Raw genomic sequence first — 23,748 nt, forward strand, 5'->3', positions numbered from 1 at the left:
AACCACCCTTAAAGTTTAAATTTTGTTAGAAGGTTATAAATAGATTATATTTGAACCCCTTTGTAATTGATCTTGGAACCTCCTTAGATGTTTATTTAAGATTTATTTCATTAACCTTTAACTTAGCCTATATTTTGTAAATATTGATTTACGTACTGCATGACTTTCTACAAAATGATAATTAGTATCAGTACTTCTGTTTATTAATAATCCTATTTAGACATCTTAAAAACATAATGCGTCCCTAATCAAAAAAACATATATATATTAAAACTCTATTACGTTGAATACGAAATGTATAATGATTTATAAATGGTTATTTATATGATATTAAAAACAATGTTTAAAGGGTATTACTAATTTATGAGTATAAAATATTTACGAAATCTTGACCACATAGAAATAAGATTGTAATTGTAACTTATTTAAAATTTGAGTAATATTATTCAATTTTTGTTTATATACCTTGTGACCCGACCCGACCCAATCATTTTAGTTGTGTCGGCCAAATTATCGCTTTATGATTTTAAAGACCTTCATGAACATGCAACCTAGATCCGCCACTGGATGTTCATGGGTTTAATCTAACAATACGAATCTAACAATACGAATCTAACAATCTTTCACGAACATAATATGCGAACTTATCGTTGTAGACCATGTATTATATGTTGGGGTAAGATAGAAACAAAAGACTAAAAGCGAAAGTAATACAAGTTTATAATTTAATACAAAGTTATTTCTTAAAGTTGGGGTAAAAATTGGAAGGCATGGAAGATTGAATGTTAAAACTGAAACATATATGTAGACTAAGAGATAGACTAAACAATCAGAGCTCCGATGAGTCATACCTCCAAAAGTTAAGGAACCAATTACGAGTACTTTAATAATACACGCGACCAGCGATGAGAGATAAATTAGTAATCCGTAATAGTTTAATCCTATTTCTTAATCATTAATCAGCTTTGTTAGCTCTAATATATTTTATTTTAATATATTTTTATTCTAATTCTAATTATTGTCTAGAAAATGGAGTTAACATGATAGATCCAACTCTATTTACTTGGCCTAAAAAAAATAAGTTAACTCACAGCGAGTAAATTGGTTTCAAGTTGTTTTTCTTTTAAATGTTTCATTTTGGGAGGTAATGGATTTAATTCTCGTTAAAGATATTTGGATAGCGGTTTTTGCAATATTATACTCAGCCAAAATTTGAGAGAGCAAACACTTTATGACATTATCGAGATCGAATTCGGGTTAGCAATTTTAGACGATGATGCCAATTCTTCTGCCTTTCAAAAGAAAATTTAAAAGCGAAAAGTAAAAGTCGATTAATGCTATTATCTTTATCTCTACTTTATATATATATATATATATATATAAACCCTTATAAAGCATATTGACTTTTTCTATTTTAGGAAATTCAGTATTTTTTTATACCCAAAATACCCTTATTTCTTAATCTTAATTCTCCTATACACCTAATCTATACTTTTATATTATTTAATAAATAAAACAACCTTCTCTTTAAAAGCTATGGAAGAATTATCTAAAATACCATTAAAGATTAAATTACAATATCAGTCATTTATCCAATATATCTCCATTAATCTTTTATCAATTATCTTTATATCACTTATCTGTACCACTCGACGCCGCCTCCACCACCAACAGTGACCCCCACCACCACATCATCGCCGCCACAACACCGCCGCATTGCGCGGGTACCGTGCTAGTATATATATATAAATGCCAAGCCCTCCTTATTTTAGAAATAGTTACAATAAAGTTATATTTTTTTCTCCCAATTTACCATTAATGAACTTTTTGTTTTAATTAAAAGGGTTATTAGAAATATAATTTGCTTTTAACAAACTAATTTACACCCAAAACTATCATCTTTCTAATTTTCAATATAAGTCGTTAATTATTTTATTACATATTTCAATCTACACCACTCGACTGTGCCACTACCAATAGTCGTCGCCATCAACACCCGTTGATCTGACCACCAGAGCGTCGTCAGCACTACCAACACCGCATTGCGCGGGTGTCGTGATAGTACAATATTAATTATTCTAAGCAATTAGAAACTTAAATATATATATTTTTCGAACAGTCGGAACACGACATCAAAAAACCTCATCGTATAATGGTGCAGAAGTCTTACATGTACCCTAGACAACGAGATGTTGACCATATGTCGTTACAAGTATTCGGATGGAAAAACCTCAAGGTCCTTGATGATCGAACTCAAAACCTTAGATAAAATCGAAAATACCTCCAACCAGTTGGGCTGACCATTGAGAACTTACAAATATATACCATTCAACAACCATATGAGCAGTAGTTTTAGACCGTTAACCCCAATTTGTTAATGCATGGTTATTGTGATAAAAATAGATATTGGTCATCAAAAGTATCAGTAAGATCCATATTATGTATTGTTGATCTAGTGCTTCTCAGGCAAAGACTTTAAGATCACAAACACATGGTTATGCGTCTATGCATAGTCGTTGATCATATGTTAAATCTTCAACCAAGATGACCAAACCTCATCTTCAACGGTGATTTGTTACTTGTAAGTTGCTGGATTAGGAATCAATAACTCAATCATCAAAGTTGTGACCGATCATCTGGTTGCAATATGAAAGTGAAACCTCCTCGTAAGTTTTAATTGTATTGACGGATTACATTTGTACAATGGTCTACAATCGACATTGAAAAGACTGTAATATTAGACTATAATGTCAAAAAGTGATTCGATCACCACTTCTTGTTTTAGGAAAGAAAAACTCAAAGTAAGTAAGTAACTGCTCAGTGTCGCCTTCCGCGGGTTTTGAGCCCCAATGCCTCGACAGTGTATGGAGGAAGTTAAGATATAGGCAGACCTTACCTCTATCTAAGTAGAGAGGCTGCTTCCAGTTTCTACCTAAATAGTAGAAAAAGGCCCTCCAACCTTTGCATGGGATGAGGATCGAACACATGACCTCTGTCTCCAGAGGCAAGAGTGTTTACCACTGATCCAACCAACTCAAAGTGTCTATCTATTTTATAGTACTAGATGGATACCCGCGTGATGCAGCGGCAGTATACTGCAGCGGTGGGCGAAAGTGACAGCGGTTGATGGTAGTAATTTTCATATCAACGTTAACAAAATTGCGGGTTACAAAAGAAGGACAGTGGTTAGATCGTGCCTGATTTTATGGTGGAGATGATATTATGGGAATAAGAAATGTCCAAGAGCAAATTAGGTATTTCAAAAACATAAATAATTAATAGGGGGATTTGCTTTATTAGGTAATATAGATATAATTTACTTATAAGATTTATAATTTACTTGTAAGATTTAAAACACAAAACTTATTACAAATATATCAAGCTACAAACTTTGAAAAGAGAAAATTGTCAAATGTCCCAATGTATGTAATACGTACTCAAAACTTATTGAGTTTTTTTTTAGCTTTAGTAAACTGTTTTAAATATATTAGTACAATATATTTAAGGAAATGATTAATCATCTTAAAAGAATGATCAATTTTTTTTTAACAAACTATTAGATAAAGACATGTGACAAAATCAAGGAGTAATATTAGAAAAAAGAATTAATTAATACTACATGTCATTGTCTTATGATTTTTTTAAAAAATTTAGACTACTTTTAAAAAGATTAATCATTTTTCATATATTTAACGGAAAATGATAAATCTCATTAACCAAATAGCCTAATAATAACGGAAAATGATAAAATCCTCTTAAAATATTGAGAAGGTGACATGTGGTATCCACTAATTCTCTTTCCTAATTTTATTCCTTGATTTTTCCATATGTCATCATCTCATAATTAAAAGAATTATTAAACTATTTAATTAAGATGATTAATCATTTTATATACGATTATATTTAACAGTTTAGCATACACAGGCACGCAGAGCCATTGATCCGAATCCATTTCTCAACAAAAATCACATGCGTGAGGCAATAAGACAAATCCCACCTGCCTGGCTGGCAGTTGGCAAAAAATTGTGTAAAAACTAACCTGACCGCCAATATTTATCTACCATCAATCTCTCTTTTATCTCCCTCTCTCTCTCAATTTCAATGGTGCCCAACTCGTCCTTTCTCGTTCCCACTCAACATTTTCTTATAATATGTTTTTTCTTTCTTTCCGTTCCCACACCATTTATGACTTAAACAAATAGAGAAAAAAAAAACTTTAAATTTTATTACTATATATACTCCTTTTCTGTTGTTGTATTCTTCTTGATCCTATCTTTTTCTTCTTATTATTACTATTTTATTGTAATTGTAAATGTAAATAATTTCAACCTCTCAACATCATGTGATGCTATTTTTAGCATACATTATTATTGATTATTATTATTATTATATTTAGTTACTCCTATTTTTATCCTAATAGCCTAGACACCAAGGCTTTGAGTGTACTTCACTATGACCTTCCAATTTCTAATTGTAACCACTTAAAAAAAATTAGGTTGTTTGTTTTTCAATTTCTGTTTGATTTGTTTTACTATTTTTAGGGTTTGATAAGAAAAAGAAGAAATGGATTCAGATCTCCACCAGCATCACCATCATCAACATCTTAATTTTCATAATCACCAGCTGCAATCACAACAACAAAACACTATGAACAGCAACAACTCATCCGGGTTAACTCGATACCGATCCGCACCGAGTTCGTATTTTGCTGATTTAATAAGCAGTGGAATATATGGAGATGATGATAATGATCCTTTTTTCAACCCTGTTTCTAGGGTTTCAAATAATCAGCAAAGCAGTGATGATTTTCTGAATCAAATTAGTGGTGGAGGAGGAGGATTTGATGATCATAATAATCAGTCTCATAATCAGTTTATAGCTGCTGCTGCTGCTGCTGCTGATTCATCATCAGTAGTCAAACAAGAACAAGAAGTTATCTATTCTGAATCACAACAACAACAACACTTTGTTTATCAAAATCAAAATCAATTTCAATCTGAAACAACTACTGATCATAATATCCAGCAGCCTAGCTCCACAGTTGATAATTCAACTATCCCTGGAAACCTCCTTCGCCAGAGTAGCTCACCCGCCGGTTTTTTCGCTCACCTTGATATAGATAATAATGGTACTTTATTAGTATTATATATAATATATATGTTTATTGTACCTGAATGTTCATCTTATCTTTAATATATGGTCAATTTTGATGCATATTATATGTATTTATAAACCCTAGAATCTAGTATGTGTGTCTATAGTAAGTAATTAAAGCAATTCTGAAGGACTGAACCTGAAGCAATTATTGCATATATATGTATATATATATATGGTGTTGTATCTATAGATAGATGGTCTTTTTTGGATAGCTAGAAGGACAATTAGTTATGAGACTCATGTTTCTGGAATTACTATTTGGGGAAATTTTAGGAAATTAACCTTGTGTGTATATATAGTGTCAAAATAGGTAGGATTTATGTAAAAAAATTTGTGGTACCTTTGTATGTTGTACTACATGTACTTTTTTTTGTAAGTGACAATTAACATGATGTGATGATGATGTTGATGCTTACTTTCTAACAAAAGTTAGTAAGTAGTAGATTCAAGGTGGTTTATGTTTGTAGTATTGTTGATTTTGGGAATGTTTATTGATGCAAGTGGAGGTTTATAATTCTATTTATAATTTTAAAGTTTTGACTCGCATGATATTTGTCTTTCATTAGACCCAACTTGACATTTGTTTGGTGTAAACGAAAAAGTTTTTAAGAGCTTTATTTGAGTTTTTGAACTTGTTTATTGTAAGGTTATTCTGTGATGAGATCAATGGATGATTATAGAGCTACTGGCAGGGGCAATGTTTCAAATCCACTGCTGTCTTCGACTAAGAGAATGAAAAAGGAAATGGGGTTTTCATCTGGTTCACTTTCATCTTCTGGTACACTACCTCGTATAAACGAGGGTAAAGTTATGGAAATGAAAAGTACGCGTGATGATGGAGGCTTTGGTTCACATTCTTGGGATGATTCGGACATCTTATCTGATAGTTTTTTAAAAGAACTTGGAGTTGTGGAAGGTGGTCAAAATAAGTTATCGAGTCTAATTAATCCATCAGAAAATCAGGTATGGTGGATGATGTCTCATATCATAGCTGTGTCCTTTGTAGTCGTTTCACTGTTTTCCTAATTTGACACATTAATGAACTCCTTAATTAGCAGAATGATGTGGGGAGAATCCGTGCTCCAACTACGCTTGTTCATCATTTGAGTTTGCCCGCAAGTACTGCCGAGTTGGATAAACTACTTCAGTTTCAAGATTCCGTGCCTTTAAGAAGTAGAGCGAAGAGGGGCTGTGCTACTCACCCAAGAAGCATCGCGGAGAGGGTAAAACTTCTGTGAAATTAATTTACTCATATCTGCAGTTCCAAGTATAGTGGTGACAGTTTTAACCCATATAGTTGTGAATGAGTCCATTTGGGTTACATTCCAAATGGGTCGAATTAGTCAACCGGGCTGAAAGTTTCTTAAAGCATACTAGTATTTAAAAATGCTTGCATCCTAATATCGAAAAATGTGGATCAACCCAGCCAGTTCTGGCCCATATACTAAACTAACTTTTTCACCAGCCATTTTTACCTGTTTAACCCACCTAACAAGATTGCCTCTCCTCTATCATTATGAGTGTATAATGAAAGTACATGAACACTTCTTATTGGATATCTGCAGGTTAGACGAACCAGAATAAGTGAAAGAATGAGGAAGCTACAAGATCTTGTCCCCAACATGGACAAGGTAAGATTCATATTGTTTGAAAACCTACATTTCCTACCATAATAATGCTTGGATTAAGGCTTTCAGTATTTGACACTTGCAGCAAACAAACACAGCAGACATGTTGGATTTGGCTGTTGACTATATCAAAGAACTTCAGAAAGAAGCCGAGGTATATATGTCATATAAAGACACAATTAATTCTCGAATTACGTATACAAACATCACTAACATTATGTTATTATTCGATTTCAGACACTTACAGACCATCACGCAAAATGTACATGTCCACATAAACAAAAGCTTGCGACACAAGTTTAAGAATATATGTAGGTATGCCTTTCCTCCGTACGCAATGTTTGTAAGTGAATATATTCAAGGGTGGAAGGAGAAGAAAGTGAAGCTAGAGTTATTTTTCAGTAATTAGAAATACTCGGAATAATATTATGCACTGGTATTGGTGTGTATAGATGGGAATAACTAAACTCCATTGTTGTTGTAACTATATATAGCTTATTGTATAGTGTACCACTCAACTACATTTAAGCCTTTTCATGATCTCGTATGTCTTTCTGTTAAATGTTGTCCAAAGATAATTTTCTCACTATCAGGGCGTCCAACTTCCGATTGTAAATGCAATCACACATAAAAAAAAGGTGTCAAGTTAGACCACACTGGACACTTTTTCATCTTAACCTGGATGAAAAATCACAATATACATGTATAATATCCAATTATTTATAAAAAAAAAAAACAGTATCACACCGATCCTTTGCCCCGTATAACTTTGGGGTCACTATGCCTATATAATATCTTCTTAATATCTAGATATTAAAAAAAAAAAAAAAAACACTATCACACTGGTCCCAGACGGCTCATGATGTGATACCTGCCGTTATAGCCCCATAATCAAATTCCCGTCATTTAAAGATTTTTCCACTAATGTCACCTGTTTTATGTGATAACGAAAAGCATGTATGTTTTTTCGGAAAAGTGGATAAAACATTTGATATATGCGTGTAAAGTCTTCGAATATTTCCTAGTTCTGGAGACAGATTTGGTGAATATTTTCGGACCACTTTTCAATTAAGTATGAAAGAAAGTAAGAAAGCTACATGTCCGATTTATGAATCTATATTCTATAGAGTTTTTTTTTCTTTTTTTTTCTTTCATAAAATTCTAATGAGCTGGTATTCTCTCAACCACATACATATTAAGTGTGGTAGGTAGTGCACAATTGCATATCTTTCATCACTTATAAATAACTAACTCATTCATATCTTGTTAGGTTTGATTTTTCCATCATAAACCATCTTGTTTTGACATTAAAGCATATCCACAGGATTGTTTAGTTTATTTAAATGTGGAAAAGAAAAGAGAAAAGAGAATAAATATATAAGATGTATTTGTAAGTTTTTTTTAGTGTGAAGAGGGAAGGAGTGAAAATGATTAGAAGGGAAAGTTTAGTTGTTTTTTTTTCTCAAAAGTTTTTCCCTTGTTTTTAAGATGATTAGGAAGGAAAACTTATTTTCTCTCTCTTCTCCTTTCTACCCTTAAGCTAACTTAACAATATAGTGCAAGGTATAAAATAGAGTTAATTGTAGGATTCGCCCCTTTGGTTTACCCATTTTTGTGGTTTACATCTCTGTTAAGTTTTTTTAAACAAATCCGTCCATACTTGTTATATTCTTTGCAAGTTACGTCCCTGTGGCTAACGAAGTTATTATTTGGCCGTTAAGTCGACGCATGTGAGATGAACGTGAGGGCAGTTTCGTAATCTGTCACCCACAAACAGCTTTGTAATTGCACGATTCGTCCCCGTGGTTTGTCCATTTTAGTGATTTACATCCCTACTCGATAATTTTCATGGAATAGATCCAAAGTATGCAAATTTGTTGCATGTTCCATCCCTGTGGTTGATGTCGTCAATTTTTTTCTGTTAAATGGGATCACGTGCCATAAAACGTTTGATGGGTTTTTCGAAAATTTGCAAACCGTCATTGATTTTTTGAGGGTGGAATTAAACAACGTTTGAGGTATACAACTAAGCAAAACTGTTGATGGGTTGGTTAAAAATGCAAAATCCGCATTGATGAGTTTCTCCATTGGAACCAACCACCACCACGCTCTCACCGTTACCACCACTACAAACCACAAACCAAGTTGTTTTGAAACTCAATCGCGGACCACCACTGATTGGTGCGTCTATATTGCCCGAAAAACTACTTTGTATGTTGTTTATACACACACACACACACTTATGGGATTCTACGAATTTACATGTACATATACACATTAACATATATATATATATATATTTATGGGATTTTTGGCCTTCTAGCTTTATACGTGAATGTGTATTAATATGCAATTTTTTTTGTTCGAGCCTTAACAACCTAAATATCACAAGGATTAATTTCAAAAATAATTGAATGAGAAGGAAATTGAATAAAGGGGAATTTGATGATCTGTGAAAGATAGGTGAAAATAACAAGGATAGAAAAACTGAATTGATTTTGGTAGAGTCATAAGAAGTAAGAAAGAGAAAAAGATAGGTGTAGGATTGGAGAGAACATACGAAAATACTTTCACATGTGTGGCACGTGATTCCATTCAACAGGAAAAAAAAACTGACTACATCAACCACAGGGATGGAACATGCAACAAATTTGCGTACTTTGGATCTATTTTACGAAAATTCTTGAGTAGGGATGTAAACCACTAAAGTGGACTAATCACAGGGACGAATCCTGCAATTACAAAGCTGTTTGTGGGTGACAGATTACAAAACTGCCCTCACGTGCAGCTTACGTGCGTCGACCTAACGACCAAATAATAACGCCAATAGCCACAGGGACATAACGTGCAAAGAATATGACAAGTTTAGACATAGTTGTTTAAAAAACTTAACAGGGATGTAAACCACAGGGACGAATCCTGCAATTAACTCTATTAAATAAAGAAGATTGATAGTTTGAATAGATCAAGTTCTTTTTCGAGAAAAAGTACGAAGAATTAAATGCCATAAAGGCCATTGAAAAGTTCGAATAGGAAGTTACAAAGAATAATTTGTTTGTTAATATCCTCGAATACTTGTAATTGCCTATAATCAACATCTCGTTTTCTAAGGTACGTGTAAATGCTCACCATTATACGATAAGATTTTATTAATATCTTATCCCGACTAAATGTTCGAAAAATAATATGTAAAACAGGTAAAGTTGTAGTTTTTGGATGTGGTTCCTCATTTCTCACATTTCTCCCAAAATTTTATTTGGTTATAACCAGCAATTAATATTTTTTTTTAGCCTACAAGTTGTTTATTGGTTTATTGTATAAAAAAAATTGGATTTCACTAAATTTATTTGGTAACACATGTATTTGAAACAGGCCGACTTTGAAAACACCAAAAATATTGAAGACCGAAGGTAAAAAGAAAAATTGGTCCGTAAAATTCCAATTTGAAACTATCTTAATCTTAATTTTAATTTTAATATATATCATAAGACAGTTGAACTATTGACTAATTAACCAATCAAATCACTTAATTTCATCAAATTGACTATCGCTTATGTCATCATTTAGATTAACTATAAATTAAAAATCCCAATAATCATTATCCATATATATTATTATACTAGAGTTTTATCCCGCGAAAAACGCGGGTATGTTTTTAAAAATCGATTTTAGTAAATTGATACCAAAATATAATTGAAAAAACAAAATAATTAGTTTATAAGTTAAATATATTATATAAAACCAATTAATAAACCATATGTATAATACAAATGGGGGGTGTTTGGTACTAATATCATTTCCATCCTTTTTCATTCCACAAACACCCTTTTTCATCCCTAAATCATGACTTGACATAACATAAGTTTAACACATGACATAAGTTTAACACATTACATAATTTAACCAACACAACTTCACAATCCGACATTTGGAATAAAAAAGATACAAATTCATATAGTAGTAGATTCTTCTTTCAAAACACAATTAACTGCATTCACACTTTCAAAAGACTTTCAACCTTGTTTGTTCAAAAGACAATTACCTGCATCCAAATCATTCTTTTTTGTTCCTAGTAAATTTTGGGTCTGCGCATCCTTTTCCCAACCTTGTTTGTTGATTCAACACCGGGAGTTTCATTAGCTCTTTTCTGCAAAGGACTGGTCTCACTATCTTTCTCAATCTCGGTGGCCAAAGAATCGCCAGTAACCGAGAATGCATCCTGTAAACACATCACATAAGAACTATCCACATATGAGCCTATTATATTCAAAATATGGAAACAAACCAACCAAACAAATGAACTATATATCAAATTACCTTTGAGTCCGGTGCACCTTGTGACTCCTCACCAAGTTTAACAACATCTACTTGAGGCATTGAAGGTTCTCCCTGCACCTAAACATGAAAAAGGTATGTTTTTATATCCTGATACTAATAATACTTGGTTACTAACCAATGTTGAGGACATCTTTATCTCTAGCCTTAGTCACAGTAATCTCATTGAAAGGCAAGAATGCGAAACCATAGCCACTGTATGTAAAAGGCACACCATGTTGCACTTCAGTAGTTTTGTAAAAGTTACACTTTAGCTTATGTCGGACGACAGGGAAGGGGTCATCGTTTTTTCCAACACCAAATCGCTTGATAATCACAGCAGCATCTTCCTTGATCACTTCATCAAACATAGGAACCAAGTCCTTCTTGATAGTACATTGAATCTTTGCACCCTAACCAGAGAGTACACAAAATACGACTTAGATAATGTAAATCTTTGCACCCTAACAAAAACTCTAAAAAATATAATTTAACTTTTCATCAACCAACACCATCTCAAGCCTTTGAGTTTGATTAATCCATCGGCGGATTATCTTCACTTTCATGTTTATGAAATCCTTTGATGCATCTAGTTGCTCCACAAGAGTTATTTTGTTGGTGGCCATTGACAGTAAAATTTCAAACCAGAGAGAAAAATATATATGGATTATGTTTTTGTGTATGGAAATTGCTTTGATGGTCAAGTTTATGGTTTCTTTTTCTTGATTAGGTCAATTGTAGATCTCAAGATTATGAAAAGTGGTGTCAAATCCCTCCTTGATTAACGATGCTCTGTATGTGCTCTGTATGTCCTTTTCATATATATATATATACATATATATACATACATTACATACATGTGTGTCTATATGAAGATATATATATGAAGATAAGCATATATAGATACATTTAATGCTTGAGAGACAACCACCATAATCAGAAACCGTACCTCAATCCAATTTCTTTTTAATTTTTAATTAATTAACTAAATTTGATTCAAACACAAACAAATGACACACTCACATAAAATTCAAATTTGGCGCCTACATTACTTAGTGGCCTGCATGTACCCTGCAAACTCTGCCACCCGCCTCCCGCCTACTTACATACATATATAGACATACATATCCCCCTTTACATATACACAGACACTTAAGTATATATATACATATACACACACTTATACACCTTCAAAAACACAGCAAAATCATCAGCGATGATGTCATACATCCAATGTGGCGAAGCTCCTAGCTTGACACGTCAGCTTTTGCGTATACCGGAGCAACCCTCCTTTAGTATGTAAAGGGGGATTAATATTAATATTTATATTAACTTATAGAAAAAGTATCATTAATTTACATTTTTTTGTTTTCCATCAATAATTTACACTTTTAGTCTTAAATACTTAATTTATGTTTATTTTTAGCCATAACTTGAGAGGATTTTTTAAAATTTACAATTATTTAATTAATTAAAAAAATTTCAATATATGAAATATATTGTCTACAAAAAATTATTTCAAAACCTAATAACTTATTAACAAATGTTAGATTAGACTTTCATAAATTATAAATATTAATATTTAGCTTAATATCTAATGTAAACACAATTTGTACTCTAGATACATATTTCAAACATAATAACAAATGATAATATACAATATTTTTATTCTAAACACAACAAGAATCACAGAACATGAGACAATCACAGAACAACACACGATTTACAACAAATGTTTACTAGACTATTAAATCCAAATCAATATGAACTCATTCAAGATTTATTCTATCTCTCAATCAAATAGGTATATAATATTCTCCTTTTTTATATATTAGTTTTGCGCATTAATGTTTGAAGTTACAATTGTCACTCAAATCAAGAGTCTTAATTATTATCAAAGAATATGAAAACAATCCTAATTGCTATCTAATTATCATATGACAGGTGATTGAAAATAAACCTATGCGTGCTATGGATTCGCATCGTGATCAAGTACGTATACTTGAATGTCAAGTACAAGATCACAAACATGTTTATATTTTAATTCTTATTTATCTTTCATAATAATATCACATTATGAGTACAACTGGTTTCAAAAAAATTATTATAAAGAAATTATTATAGCATGTGGCTTGTGGAATGACTATGACAACCAATTCCATCCATATGTTTCAGCTAATAATGACAGTGATCCAATTGTGGTACTGGGGCTAGGGTTCCCTCAATTACCCTAATAATGACAGTGACAAACCTATGATTACTGTACAACAACTTGCAAAGTATAACACTTAGAACCGTATATCTTCAAAATTATAAACTTTTATAACTTAAATGTATCTATATCTAATATTGATAATATTGTAAACCCGTGTCCAGTGTTGAACACGGTGGACACGGGTCTAAAATCTAGTTTTTATGCTACATAACAGTGCAATTTACTAAATTATTTTTAAGTAATACATAAAGACTATTGTTTCATGTTTTTGGGCCTTTTACTTTCTTGTATCCTAGGAGTAGGACTATGCTCTCTCATGTATGGATGAGTAAAGAAATGCGGTTTTCCTATTCATGGTAAAAAAAAAAAAAAAAAAAAAAACCTTAAAATTTTTAGCTTAGATAAGATATTCTTTTTTACTTAAATGTATACGGATGGAACATTTCTCTAGCCGCCTAATACCATTTATAAAAAGGTCTAATATATCTCCATTAAGCTTATTCGTTCTTTGATATAACGACCAATGAAGAAAGATCGGCATGGCTTAGGCCACCGGCTTGATCCCAAGAGTGACCGCGTTTTACCACTAGTAAATCTTTGGGTGGGTGGGTTTTTCGGGAACGTGAAGTAAAGTAGGCTTTAGAATTTGTGCGTCTGAGTTGGACCAATATGTTTAGCCATTAAAACGCCACATAGAACTTATCCAACATTAACTTAGACTTACAAAAATAATTTAAATGGTTTTTGTATATTACTGCCGTTCCATTTTAAATGCACGTAAAAGTGTAAAACTGTAAATGGTCAATTCATATAAAGGATTAGTTTAAGAGAAAAGCGAGTATGGGACATTTATGCACCCAATTTAGATGAAAAACTCCTCACATACCAATATTTTAATATTTTGAATAAATGTTTGGCCCCATAATTTTTAAGATTTAAAAAAAAGTATATAAAAGATTTTTCACTCAAAACTTAAGTGTAACCTCATGTTTTCTTTCCATGTCAGATACAAAAGACTCAATTTTCAAAGTACCAACATTTTGAGAATCCCAACGGCTAGCAAGAATACAAACATCAAACAACAGTACACGTGTCACAATCCCAATCGCACTTTTTCCCTCTTGAGAAAACAAATTTGAAAATTAAACTAAATCCATTACCAAAAAAACCCCACCAACACTCAAAAAATCAAAATCCACCGCAATGGAGATGACGGAGGATGAAATAAACATCGAGTTTCCGCCATTTTCCGCTCCTCCATGGGTTACGGTTTCCCCGTTTCCTCACCCCTCGCCCCGCCGACTATCCAGCCAGTTTACCCCTCCAACCCGACCCATTCAATCAGTGAAGAATCTGGCGTGGGTGTCTTTACAAGGAAGGATTGTCGGAGCAGAAGAAGCGAGTTCGTATAAAGCAATTGGTGGCGGGTTAAAGGAAAAAGAAGCCGTTGCGTGGGAGATGTTCAGTCCGATGCATAGGGTTTTGATTGTGGCCGTTATTGCTGTTGCGGCTGGGTATTCGAAAAAGAATAAAATTATTGCTCACTTAAAAAGATCTGTTGAAATCAGGGTTAGTTATATTTATTTATTTATTTTCAGTTACGTTTTTTTTTAACTTGTTTATTGAATGTCACAATGGTTTTTATAGGTTACAAAATCTAGTTATGTGTTATTAATTCTGTGATAACTATTGGGTCTTTTACTGTAGTATTTTATTACTGTATTATTATCATTAGATGCTTAATTGTAAATTTGTTTAATTGATGTAGTTTTTTTTTTTTTTTTAATATATGTGCATTGGTGGTCGTTTAAACCCGTTATCATGTTTTAATCTATATTTGTAGTGTCGTTTTAACGGGCTGACAAAGAAATATATCAATTTTTTTGTGAAAAAACTATTGCAGGATCAGGTGCTGTTAGGAATGCAAGAAAAGCTTGATAACCTATGTAAGCAGGTGAATTATTTCACTGATAAGCCTGATATTTCATCATATAGTGTCGAGTTGTCTAGCAACGGGTGTAAGCATTGTGATTTCTGTCAGGTTACACCGGAGTATAAAGAAGTAAGTACTGGTGTTAAGATAGAACTCAGTTTTTTAGTTGACAAGTGCTGTAGACTTTAGTTATAACGTGTTTGTTTCTTCGTCCAGGGAGAGTCTGCTACAAAAGTAGTAGACAATGATGACAATATCAAGTTTAAAATGGGCAATGATGTTGAACAAGAAGAGCGTCGCATGTCTGATTTGTCGGATTGGGCTCCTAGTGTCAGCTCGTCAGTAGATGTTCAGGTGATTGTTACCCAACCTGTCCATCATGTTACCTCTAGTATGTACACTGACCCATTAGTCCATTACCCGACCTGCCCATATATGTGCAATACATATACAGCATTTGCCATGTTGGTAAAAAGGTAAAATGTTCTATTATAGTTAGTAGAGGGTCTATACGTAGTGACTTGTGCTGAAAGGTACTAAATTCTTTTCCATAGATAGGCAGAAAGATCTTTGATCTGGTCACCATCTTTGTACTCTTATATTTACTCCAAAGTCCTAATGCTGTCCCATTACTTATTATATTGGCGCATCTTTGGATTACTCTTTGCTTACATCAATCCATTTATCCTCTATACTTTGACAAGTCGTGTAATTTACAATCTTGAGTCTCAAATGTTTTGATTTTCAATTATGTCGAGTCTTGTATGCAGAGCTTGTCTTGGCTCTCCTTGTATTTATGCTCTGTGCTTCTTTACGAAGTAATATATTTCTGGAACTAATGGCATAAAAGTAAGCACATGACTTTAAGTACTTTTATGGAACCTTATAACTCAAGTTGGCTACTTTGTAAAGCCTTAAATTAGTATTGTTTCAGGTATGATTTTACCGACTGGCTGTGTTAAACAGCATTTGGCATGTTTGTAGATGGTTTGATCCGATCGTATTTCATGTCTGATATGCCCTTCTATCTGGTCTCCTAATTACATCTGTTCGTTATCTTTTAAAAGATGGAATTTTATTAACTTAATCTGTGACTCTGTGTATCATATATAGTGGAATACTCCAGTGGAACAAGATATTGTCGAACTTCAGAAGGAATGCGAAAAGAAGGATGAAACCATTAAAGAGTTGTCTGCTTTTCTCAATTCAGCTGAATCTCATCATTCGAAGGTACACATAATCCACATTGCAAAAATTATACTCTTTGGTCTTTTTTAACTTTATTCGTTCACCGTTAACATATTTTCTCTTGGGCAAAACAGAGAATTACAGAACTGGAGGATATCATCCGCAGGAAAAACATGTTGATCACAAAGCTTAGGAAGGACATGATGGTTCTTGAACAAAAGGTTTGCATACCTTCCTGAAATAAGATTTCCAGTATATTAGTTATAGGTGGTATAATATGTGGGCAGACAGTTCACTAGTTCAGATAACATGTCAAAACGAGTCATGTTGTGTGTTCAAAGTTTAAATTTTTTGTGTGCAGATAAATCTGACTACAAGTATAATATTAATTCAATAACCCTTTGGACATATTTTGACCAATTTGACTTGTTTCCGTTTAGCTATTTTTCCATGTACCCCGTTCATTTTTCAAAATGGATCACCTCTAGATTGATTAACTCAATACAAATCTTATCTTATTATAACTTTTTTATACAGGTGATTCACCTCACAAGGCTCAGAAGACCGTCTTCCTCCAAGTCAAGTTCCAGCTCAAAGAAGCTTCCTGTGATGGCAGACAACTTAATATATGACATGGATAGTACAACCAGCCCATCTGATGATTCTGATTCCTCTGTCAAAAAGAAGCAACGGGCTCCCATGTTTAAGAACATTAACAAAGAGGAACATGATGCTGCTATTTTGAATAGACAGAAACCGACATTGCTCAAGAACTCTGATCTTAGAGTCAACTCAAGTAAACAACATTTACGATCCATTAGTCCTCTGAGAGAGTTATCTCTGAATCAACAAGCACATTCGGTCTACGGGTCAAAGTCAAAGTCTAAGGAGTCAAGATCTGGTTCTGCAGGTATTAATAAGAGTAAAAATGGTACAAGTTCAAACACAACCATATCTAGAGTACCAAAGCGATGGGCTTAAATAATTTTATCAAGACATGAGTATCATATATCGGTAGTCAGCACAAAGATTTTTAGTAGCTACAATTGAACAAAATATTTTATTTTATTTTTGGCTCAAGTTGCTTGAAACTTGTTGAACAAAATGACTCTACTCTACATCTCGCCTCACCCATACCCCTTGATTGACAGGTCGGGCATTCCTATTATTTATTCACTCCTTGTTTTATTTAAGGATTAAATAAAATAATTGACCTGATAGACATAATATGTAATAGCCAACCACCAAAAAGGACACATCTTTAAAAGAATTGAATGCTATAGTCAATGATGTTGAAGCCTTGAAGGTTCTTCAGTACACCTTTTTTCTCAAAACAGCAGCCTACAAATTCTTCTCAAAAAGACAGAAATTCATATGTTAACTTTAAGATAAATTTTTTAGATTTTTCAAAAGTACCATTTTTTATTCTGAAATATTTTTAGATGTTCATTTAGTCCAAGTAAAAATTCTACGAAATTTCTTCATTGACATGTAGTCAAATATTTTAATTCAGTCGCTAATTCCAAATTTGAATATAAATCAAACTTTGTTGTATGACTTTATCTAAAATTAATATAAAGACGAGTTGCAGGATGACAGGAAGTTGCTATACTTAGTTCATATTTATTTTATAATTACTACCATTTCTATTAAATTTTTATTTGTAATGATGTATGAAAATAGTCATGAGATCAGCAATTGCTGTTAAAAGTTCAACTTGTGTCCCTCGTGTTTTAACCCGTCCACACTCCACACCAATACAATATCAATGCCAATATTAATGTAAGACAAATCGTCACTTTTTTTTAATGCTATAAACAAGTTGTTTAACTATTAAACTTGTCTATTACTTTAGTTATTACATTCCGGCTACTATCAATTTTAAAGGCGTGATATTTGCCCACACCCCTTTAAGTTGAAAGTAATGTGGTTCTCTTCTCTTTTATAGTTTTATTTCTTTTATACCCACATCCCCATATATAGTGTATATATATGTTTCCATTTTGAAACCAACAATAAATCTAAAACTTGAATCTGAAACTTAAAATTACAAATTACAAACAATGAAATGATATATGCTGATAATTGAAATCTTCAAAAAGGAAATAGAGATACACATATACACCCCATATACACACAAAAATTCCATATCTCGAAATCTGTCGACCAAAGATGTAATACAAACAATGCTGATGATCCACTTTTACTAATAGAGATCTGGAGTGGTGGTGGCACTGTGGTGCTTTAGGGTGGTGCGAAGAGAGGTGGTTGAGTGGTGGCCAACGGCAGTGATGGTGATCGGAGTTGGTCCACTTTTTTTCTTAACAAAATTAATACCTTCAAGATTAATAACCTTTTACTAATACCTTTTTTTCTTAACAAAATTAATAACCTACATCATGGGTTTCTTCAAGATTTAGAAACTTTAAGATGGGAAAACTTCTTAATCGGAAAAAGGTCATGCACGGCGGGGGTGACATAGAAGTCAGAGATCTTGGTAGGGTGGAAGAGAAGAAGGAAGCCAAAAATGAACTTTGGTGAAATCAACTGTAAGTGTAATATAAATGTATACAGTCCCATAAATATATATAGATGATGATGATAGATGAAATGATGGTGACAAGTAAAATACCCGTGATGAGTTAGTAGTCTCATGTAAAACTGCGTACTTTATAGTGGTCTCATGCTGACAACTAAAATACCTGTGGTCCAAAGCCTATATCATATCTTAAGGGGTGTACTCAAATAAGCCTCCATTTTAAAACATGAACATAGAAGAACTACCCTTTCACTACTGCAATACGACAAACCAATAGTCACGATTTGTGGAGGTTGTTCTTTTTAATAAACTGTACAACGTCAACTGTATTTGTTGACATATTAAATTAAGATAAAACTAATTTCTATACTAAATAAAAGATAATTGTCTTTTAAAAATATTTTTAGAAAAAATGTGATGTCTCAAGTCTACATTTTTTTTTAAAAGCTCTTTATTTTAATTATGATGTCATAAATAATTTATAATATTTTTAATTAAAAATAGCTCACTAAATACTTATTTAAAGTTACGAATCTTTTATTACAAACAAAGAAACTTTTTTTATAATTATTATGTTATTCAATTCATCATCTTTATATCGATTTATAATTAATAACAAAATTTATATGTATAATTTATAGTTTTATAATTTTAATTAAAACGTCCGGGTTAAACCCGGATAAATTCGCTAGTGTTATAATTAAAACCGAAACTAAAATTAGACTTCATATTCTGTTCATTGAAAAACACCTTTTTTTGTGTTAGATGTGGAATCTAGATATTTAAAAAGAATAAAATAATAACAAGAATAATTTTATACGCTGTAACTGATGTTGAATATTCTCCAATCGAAATCTAGTAGTAATGTCATGATATATGGAAAAAGCTCCTCCAAAAATCTCATCATTTTCTTTTCTTTCTAGATCATTATCATTATCATCATTTCCTTTTGAACTTTTTTCCTCTTTTTTTTTTCGCACTCAAATCCAAATAATCAAATATTAGCCACCAAACAATCTCTTTTCTCACACCTTTATTCAAATATTCCATTCCATTCATATCATCGTTTACCAATATATATAAGAACAAAAAAAACCTTTCTTAACCAAAATTTCCAAAATATAATGCCCATGGATCGATCAAGTTCATCAGGAAGTCAATCCGGGTCGGAGTCAAGCATCAGAAACCGGTTCGGTAACACGGTCGTGTTATCGATCGAATGCTTGAAAGGAAGTTCAAAAGCCGAAGAATGGACCGGTGACATGTTGGAAACAGGAGATATTGTTGAAGAGATCAAAATTGGAAATATTAGCATGACTAGTCCATTTAAGAATGGAAAAAGTGGAGTTCAAAAGATGTTACATAATTCCTTTAAATCCAAAGAGACTTCTATACGTGTTAGAATTCGACGTGGGGTCGACGAATTCGCTGAGCTCATGGCATGTATCGTTCCGAATAACGGATCGAGTGGTGGTAAAAAACAGTATATGTTAAGGTCTATTGATGATCCAAATTATACCGTTGCGTTTGTTGATCGGACAGAAGCAGAATGTTTGTCTTTACAAGGTTAGTTGTTTCGTGGCTAATCTATTTTCATCACTTTTTTGCTAATTACTTGTACATTATGTATAAATTATTGTACATTTGAGGGGTGTTTTTATTTCCCCAGTTGTTTCTTTGCTAAAAGTCTTTGTTTCGTTGACTTTGCTTGCCGCCCATGCGCTATTCATGTTTGTGTTTATACTATTTTAGTTGACACTTGTAATACTTTACCGAATTACTCATTCATGGTTTATTCCCTTTAAACTAGTTCACACTAGTGCTGGTATATTTCATTTCATAATATTCTTACCAAAGACATGTTAAATGGTTTGTGCGTTTAGACTTGTGTGATTGATGTAGTCTGTTTAATCTATAGTTTTTCATAGAGAGATCTAGGAGCACATACGTCATGTTAACTGCTAATTGATACTTTGTATGGATCATGGGGTCGACCTTAGTATTATATGAGACGATTCACAAGTGTTACGCTAATGATCTATGCTAAGAATGTGACTAAATGTACTATGTACATTAGCATGAAATTTTAGATTTAGGATTTTATCAATCATATTTTCCAAAAAATTAAAAGTCAATGCATTGTCTGCAAAATGATATTCCAATTAATTGGAATAGTCAGACTTTGAAAATAAAAGTCAATACGTACCAAGTGGACTATATAAGGATAGATTCAAATTCACATTGGACCACAAATTACAGTTAGTGTAGGTATCAAAAATGGGACTAGCCTGAATTTATGTTAGGGATTTTTTAGAGAACATAATGCAGTCATGTAACAACAATTATATTATATACTTCGACAATAAACAAAAGAATTAAAAGAAAAAAGCAAGATAACAAAAACAAATGATAAAGAAAATTTTAGGAGTTTAAGCATGTCCTATCAGGTGATCAGTTTAATATATACACGGATCAAACTAGAACTATATTGTATTAATTTTGGAAGCACATGGCTGATTATCTCTATAAGAGAAAGAAAGTTTGGCACCATGTAAACAGGCAAGCCTTAAGGAAACGGGTACAACTGATACCATGTCGGGTGATGAGTTTAATCCACAGATCAAACTAGAGATAATATGTATCAAAATGGATTAGGATTATAGTTGCAGTTGTTGATTATTATAAAAGAGAATAAACTCTATCACCATATAAATAGGGAAACCTTTGAAAATGTATCACACGGGTAACATGGCAGATGGTTTATTTCTCAGCTCTCACTCATTAGTATACATCATCATACCCAACAATTTACATACTAGACATCAGGCCAAAAGCCCAAAATGGGTAAATTTAACTCATTATCTTTTTCCATTCTATAGTTTATATAAAATGATAAAACAATTGAGAATTATATAAATATATAGATATGCTAATATTTATAGAGAAAGAAATTTTCGAGTTATAAAAAGATGAGTAGTTATTCAGGAATTCACATTTGTTTGGCACATTCTTTCAAACAAAAAATGCAGTAAAAGGAGCATTGATCTAGCGGCATACATATTGACCCAACATTTTGTCTAGAAAGAAATATTTTACTGTGAAATATCTGAGATTTGGATTATAAATGAAAGGAAAGTAGGCTTCTGTGTTTATTGGTTCTGCTAACATTTTGAAATACAAAAAAATGCAGCTTCAAGGAGTTCAAGAATGGTGAATGCATTAGCAGCTGCCAAACTCCATGATGGATATGTTGCGTACCCATGGCAAAAGAAAATGCAGGAACTGCTGCCCGTTCCCAATTCAAGCTGCTTCCTTTCCATTCTTTTCCTACCAAAAGCCTCCGATAAAGTGGCATATAGATACAACGACTTAGAAGACACCCTTTCAAGAGCAAACGCTTGGCATACCGCCTCTCAAGCGTCTGGGGTCCCTATTGTCTTCATGAACATCCAAACAGAATCCCTACTTACTAAGGTAACGAAAAAATGAAACTTTCAGTCTGATTTAAATGTCACAACAAAACTGCAAGTCACTGATTATTGTTAGTTTGCTTTGATGGTTGATATAGATTACTGGGGAAACAGCTTCTTCAACTGTAAACGCTGGTTCTTTATCAGACTTGATGAATCTTGCAAACGTGAGTCTGTATGGTTTTGAAGATTACCATGGGGTTGACATTGGGGTTGTCAGAGCTGTTCGCCTTTGGTATGCTCCTCTTGGAGGGGAGATCCCGGTTGAAATTAAGATACATGAAGGTGATTTAAAGCTTGGATTTGCTATAGGTCGCACTGAAGAGGTTAGCACCATTAACAGCTTATATTGAAGACGACAAATTGTCTGCTTACAAGCTTGTAACATAGTCTTTCAAATATTGATTCTGAAAATACATTTTCAAAATGAAATTGACTTGGTCTTCATATCTATACATTCCCCTATTAAGAACAAGTTGAGGTAATGAATATTAAGCTGATCTGTTTGTGTCTGATATAACATTCGGCAGGGATTCATTCGTGTTACTTCTGTTATTGATGATAATGAAGACTCACCTGCAACACGTTCAGGTCTAAGTAGTTTGTACCGAGAAGCTAGAAAGGCGAGAAAGCATCTTATCATCTCAAGAATATCAAATCAAAAAGTACTTCCATGGATGGTCTCAACAGAAGGAGCCATAAGATGCTATGATACAATTTCACTGAGTCAAAAACTCTCTTTACACAGACATGCTAAAGTGCCTATTTCCCTTCACGTGTTCGTGTGGGACCAAGAAGTCGCAATGTTAGCCAATGCTAACCTAAGGACTCAAACAAACCCACCACTCGTAATGCAATTACCTCAAGCGACACAAACTGCACATGTTACAACTGCAAATCAAGTCGTACCTGTTGAATCGGATTTCCCAGATGGAGGTTCAGAATTCAGATTAGAAAGAGATACTGCAGGGGAAGATTCATTCCGATTTCATAACTTTTCACTTCCAAGTAATTGGGTATAACTTGATGCATTCATCTCTATTGTACATACAAAGGTTCGCGAAAATAGAAAGGAAGTACAAGGTAGTCCTTAGTGAGTGTATGCGGATTCAACTGATTTTATGATTTGTAAGATAAGTAATCTTTGATAGCTTGACGAGTTTTGTTATATCCCTTATAAAACTAAAAACACTTGATCATCTAATGCTTGATAAAGAACTGTTATGTTAAAACCACTTTTGGAATGATCGAACAATAAGCATACTCTCAAACCATCGTCTACTATCAATTGATTCTCTGTAAAA

The 23,748-nt window shown here is 32.9% G+C and overlaps 3 protein-coding genes across 4 annotated transcripts; all 3 read left to right on the forward strand.

Moving 5' to 3' along the window:
- The first annotated feature begins 4,364 nt into the window (after window positions 1–4,364).
- On the forward strand, window positions 4,365–7,325 carry LOC122585259 (transcription factor bHLH130-like). Of its 2 annotated transcripts, none has more exons than XM_043757376.1 (6): window positions 4,365–5,128; window positions 5,804–6,120; window positions 6,213–6,380; window positions 6,723–6,788; window positions 6,871–6,939; window positions 7,023–7,325. In XM_043757376.1, exons 1-6 carry the CDS (start codon window positions 4,564–4,566, stop codon window positions 7,086–7,088), a joined length of 1,251 nt encoding a protein of 416 aa, XP_043613311.1. In that variant the 5' UTR covers window positions 4,365–4,563; the 3' UTR covers window positions 7,089–7,325. The 2 variants fall into 2 exon arrangements, with proteins under 2 accessions (XP_043613311.1, XP_043613312.1); XM_043757377.1 differs by having other exon boundaries at window positions 4,368–5,128; window positions 6,216–6,380.
- A 7,168-nt stretch (window positions 7,326–14,493) lies between these two features.
- On the forward strand, window positions 14,494–17,606 carry LOC122585694. Its single transcript, XM_043757818.1, has 6 exons — window positions 14,494–14,883; window positions 15,218–15,376; window positions 15,464–15,601; window positions 16,361–16,477; window positions 16,570–16,656; window positions 16,973–17,606. The coding sequence occupies exons 1-6, from the start codon at window positions 14,518–14,520 to the stop codon at window positions 17,414–17,416; spliced, it is 1,311 nt and encodes a 436-aa protein (XP_043613753.1). The 5' UTR covers window positions 14,494–14,517; the 3' UTR covers window positions 17,417–17,606.
- A 2,311-nt stretch (window positions 17,607–19,917) lies between these two features.
- Window positions 19,918–23,597, forward strand: LOC122584702. Its single transcript, XM_043756750.1, has 4 exons — window positions 19,918–20,540; window positions 22,165–22,448; window positions 22,543–22,770; window positions 22,975–23,597. The coding sequence occupies exons 1-4, from the start codon at window positions 20,099–20,101 to the stop codon at window positions 23,464–23,466; spliced, it is 1,446 nt and encodes a 481-aa protein (XP_043612685.1). The 5' UTR covers window positions 19,918–20,098; the 3' UTR covers window positions 23,467–23,597.
- The last annotated feature ends 151 nt before the right edge of the window (window positions 23,598–23,748 follow it).

Source organism: Erigeron canadensis, chromosome 1 (genome assembly GCF_010389155.1).
Source record: "Erigeron canadensis isolate Cc75 chromosome 1, C_canadensis_v1, whole genome shotgun sequence".
NCBI lineage: Eukaryota > Viridiplantae > Streptophyta > Magnoliopsida > Asterales > Asteraceae > Erigeron > Erigeron canadensis.

What these genes read in the sequence shown, in the direction of transcription:
- LOC122585259 (XM_043757376.1), top strand. Translation starts at nt 4,564, where the DNA reads ATGGATTCAGATCTCCACCAGCATCACCATCATCAACATCTTAATTTT. An exon ending in CCTTGATATAGATAATAATG is followed by an intron (nt 5,129 to 5,803) that starts GTACTTTATTAG and finishes GTTTATTGTAAG; the next exon opens with GTTATTCTGTGATGAGATCA. An exon ending in CAAGAAGCATCGCGGAGAGG is followed by an intron (nt 6,381 to 6,722) that starts GTAAAACTTCTG and finishes GGATATCTGCAG; the next exon opens with GTTAGACGAACCAGAATAAG.
- LOC122585694 (XM_043757818.1), top strand. Translation starts at nt 14,518, where the DNA reads ATGGAGATGACGGAGGATGAAATAAACATCGAGTTTCCGCCATTTTCC. An exon ending in CTGAATCTCATCATTCGAAG is followed by an intron (nt 16,478 to 16,569) that starts GTACACATAATC and finishes TGGGCAAAACAG; the next exon opens with AGAATTACAGAACTGGAGGA. An exon ending in TGATGGTTCTTGAACAAAAG is followed by an intron (nt 16,657 to 16,972) that starts GTTTGCATACCT and finishes TTTTTTATACAG; the next exon opens with GTGATTCACCTCACAAGGCT.
- LOC122584702 (XM_043756750.1), top strand. Translation starts at nt 20,099, where the DNA reads ATGCCCATGGATCGATCAAGTTCATCAGGAAGTCAATCCGGGTCGGAG. An exon ending in AGAATGTTTGTCTTTACAAG is followed by an intron (nt 20,541 to 22,164) that starts GTTAGTTGTTTC and finishes AAAAAAATGCAG; the next exon opens with CTTCAAGGAGTTCAAGAATG. An exon ending in CTATAGGTCGCACTGAAGAG is followed by an intron (nt 22,771 to 22,974) that starts GTTAGCACCATT and finishes AACATTCGGCAG; the next exon opens with GGATTCATTCGTGTTACTTC.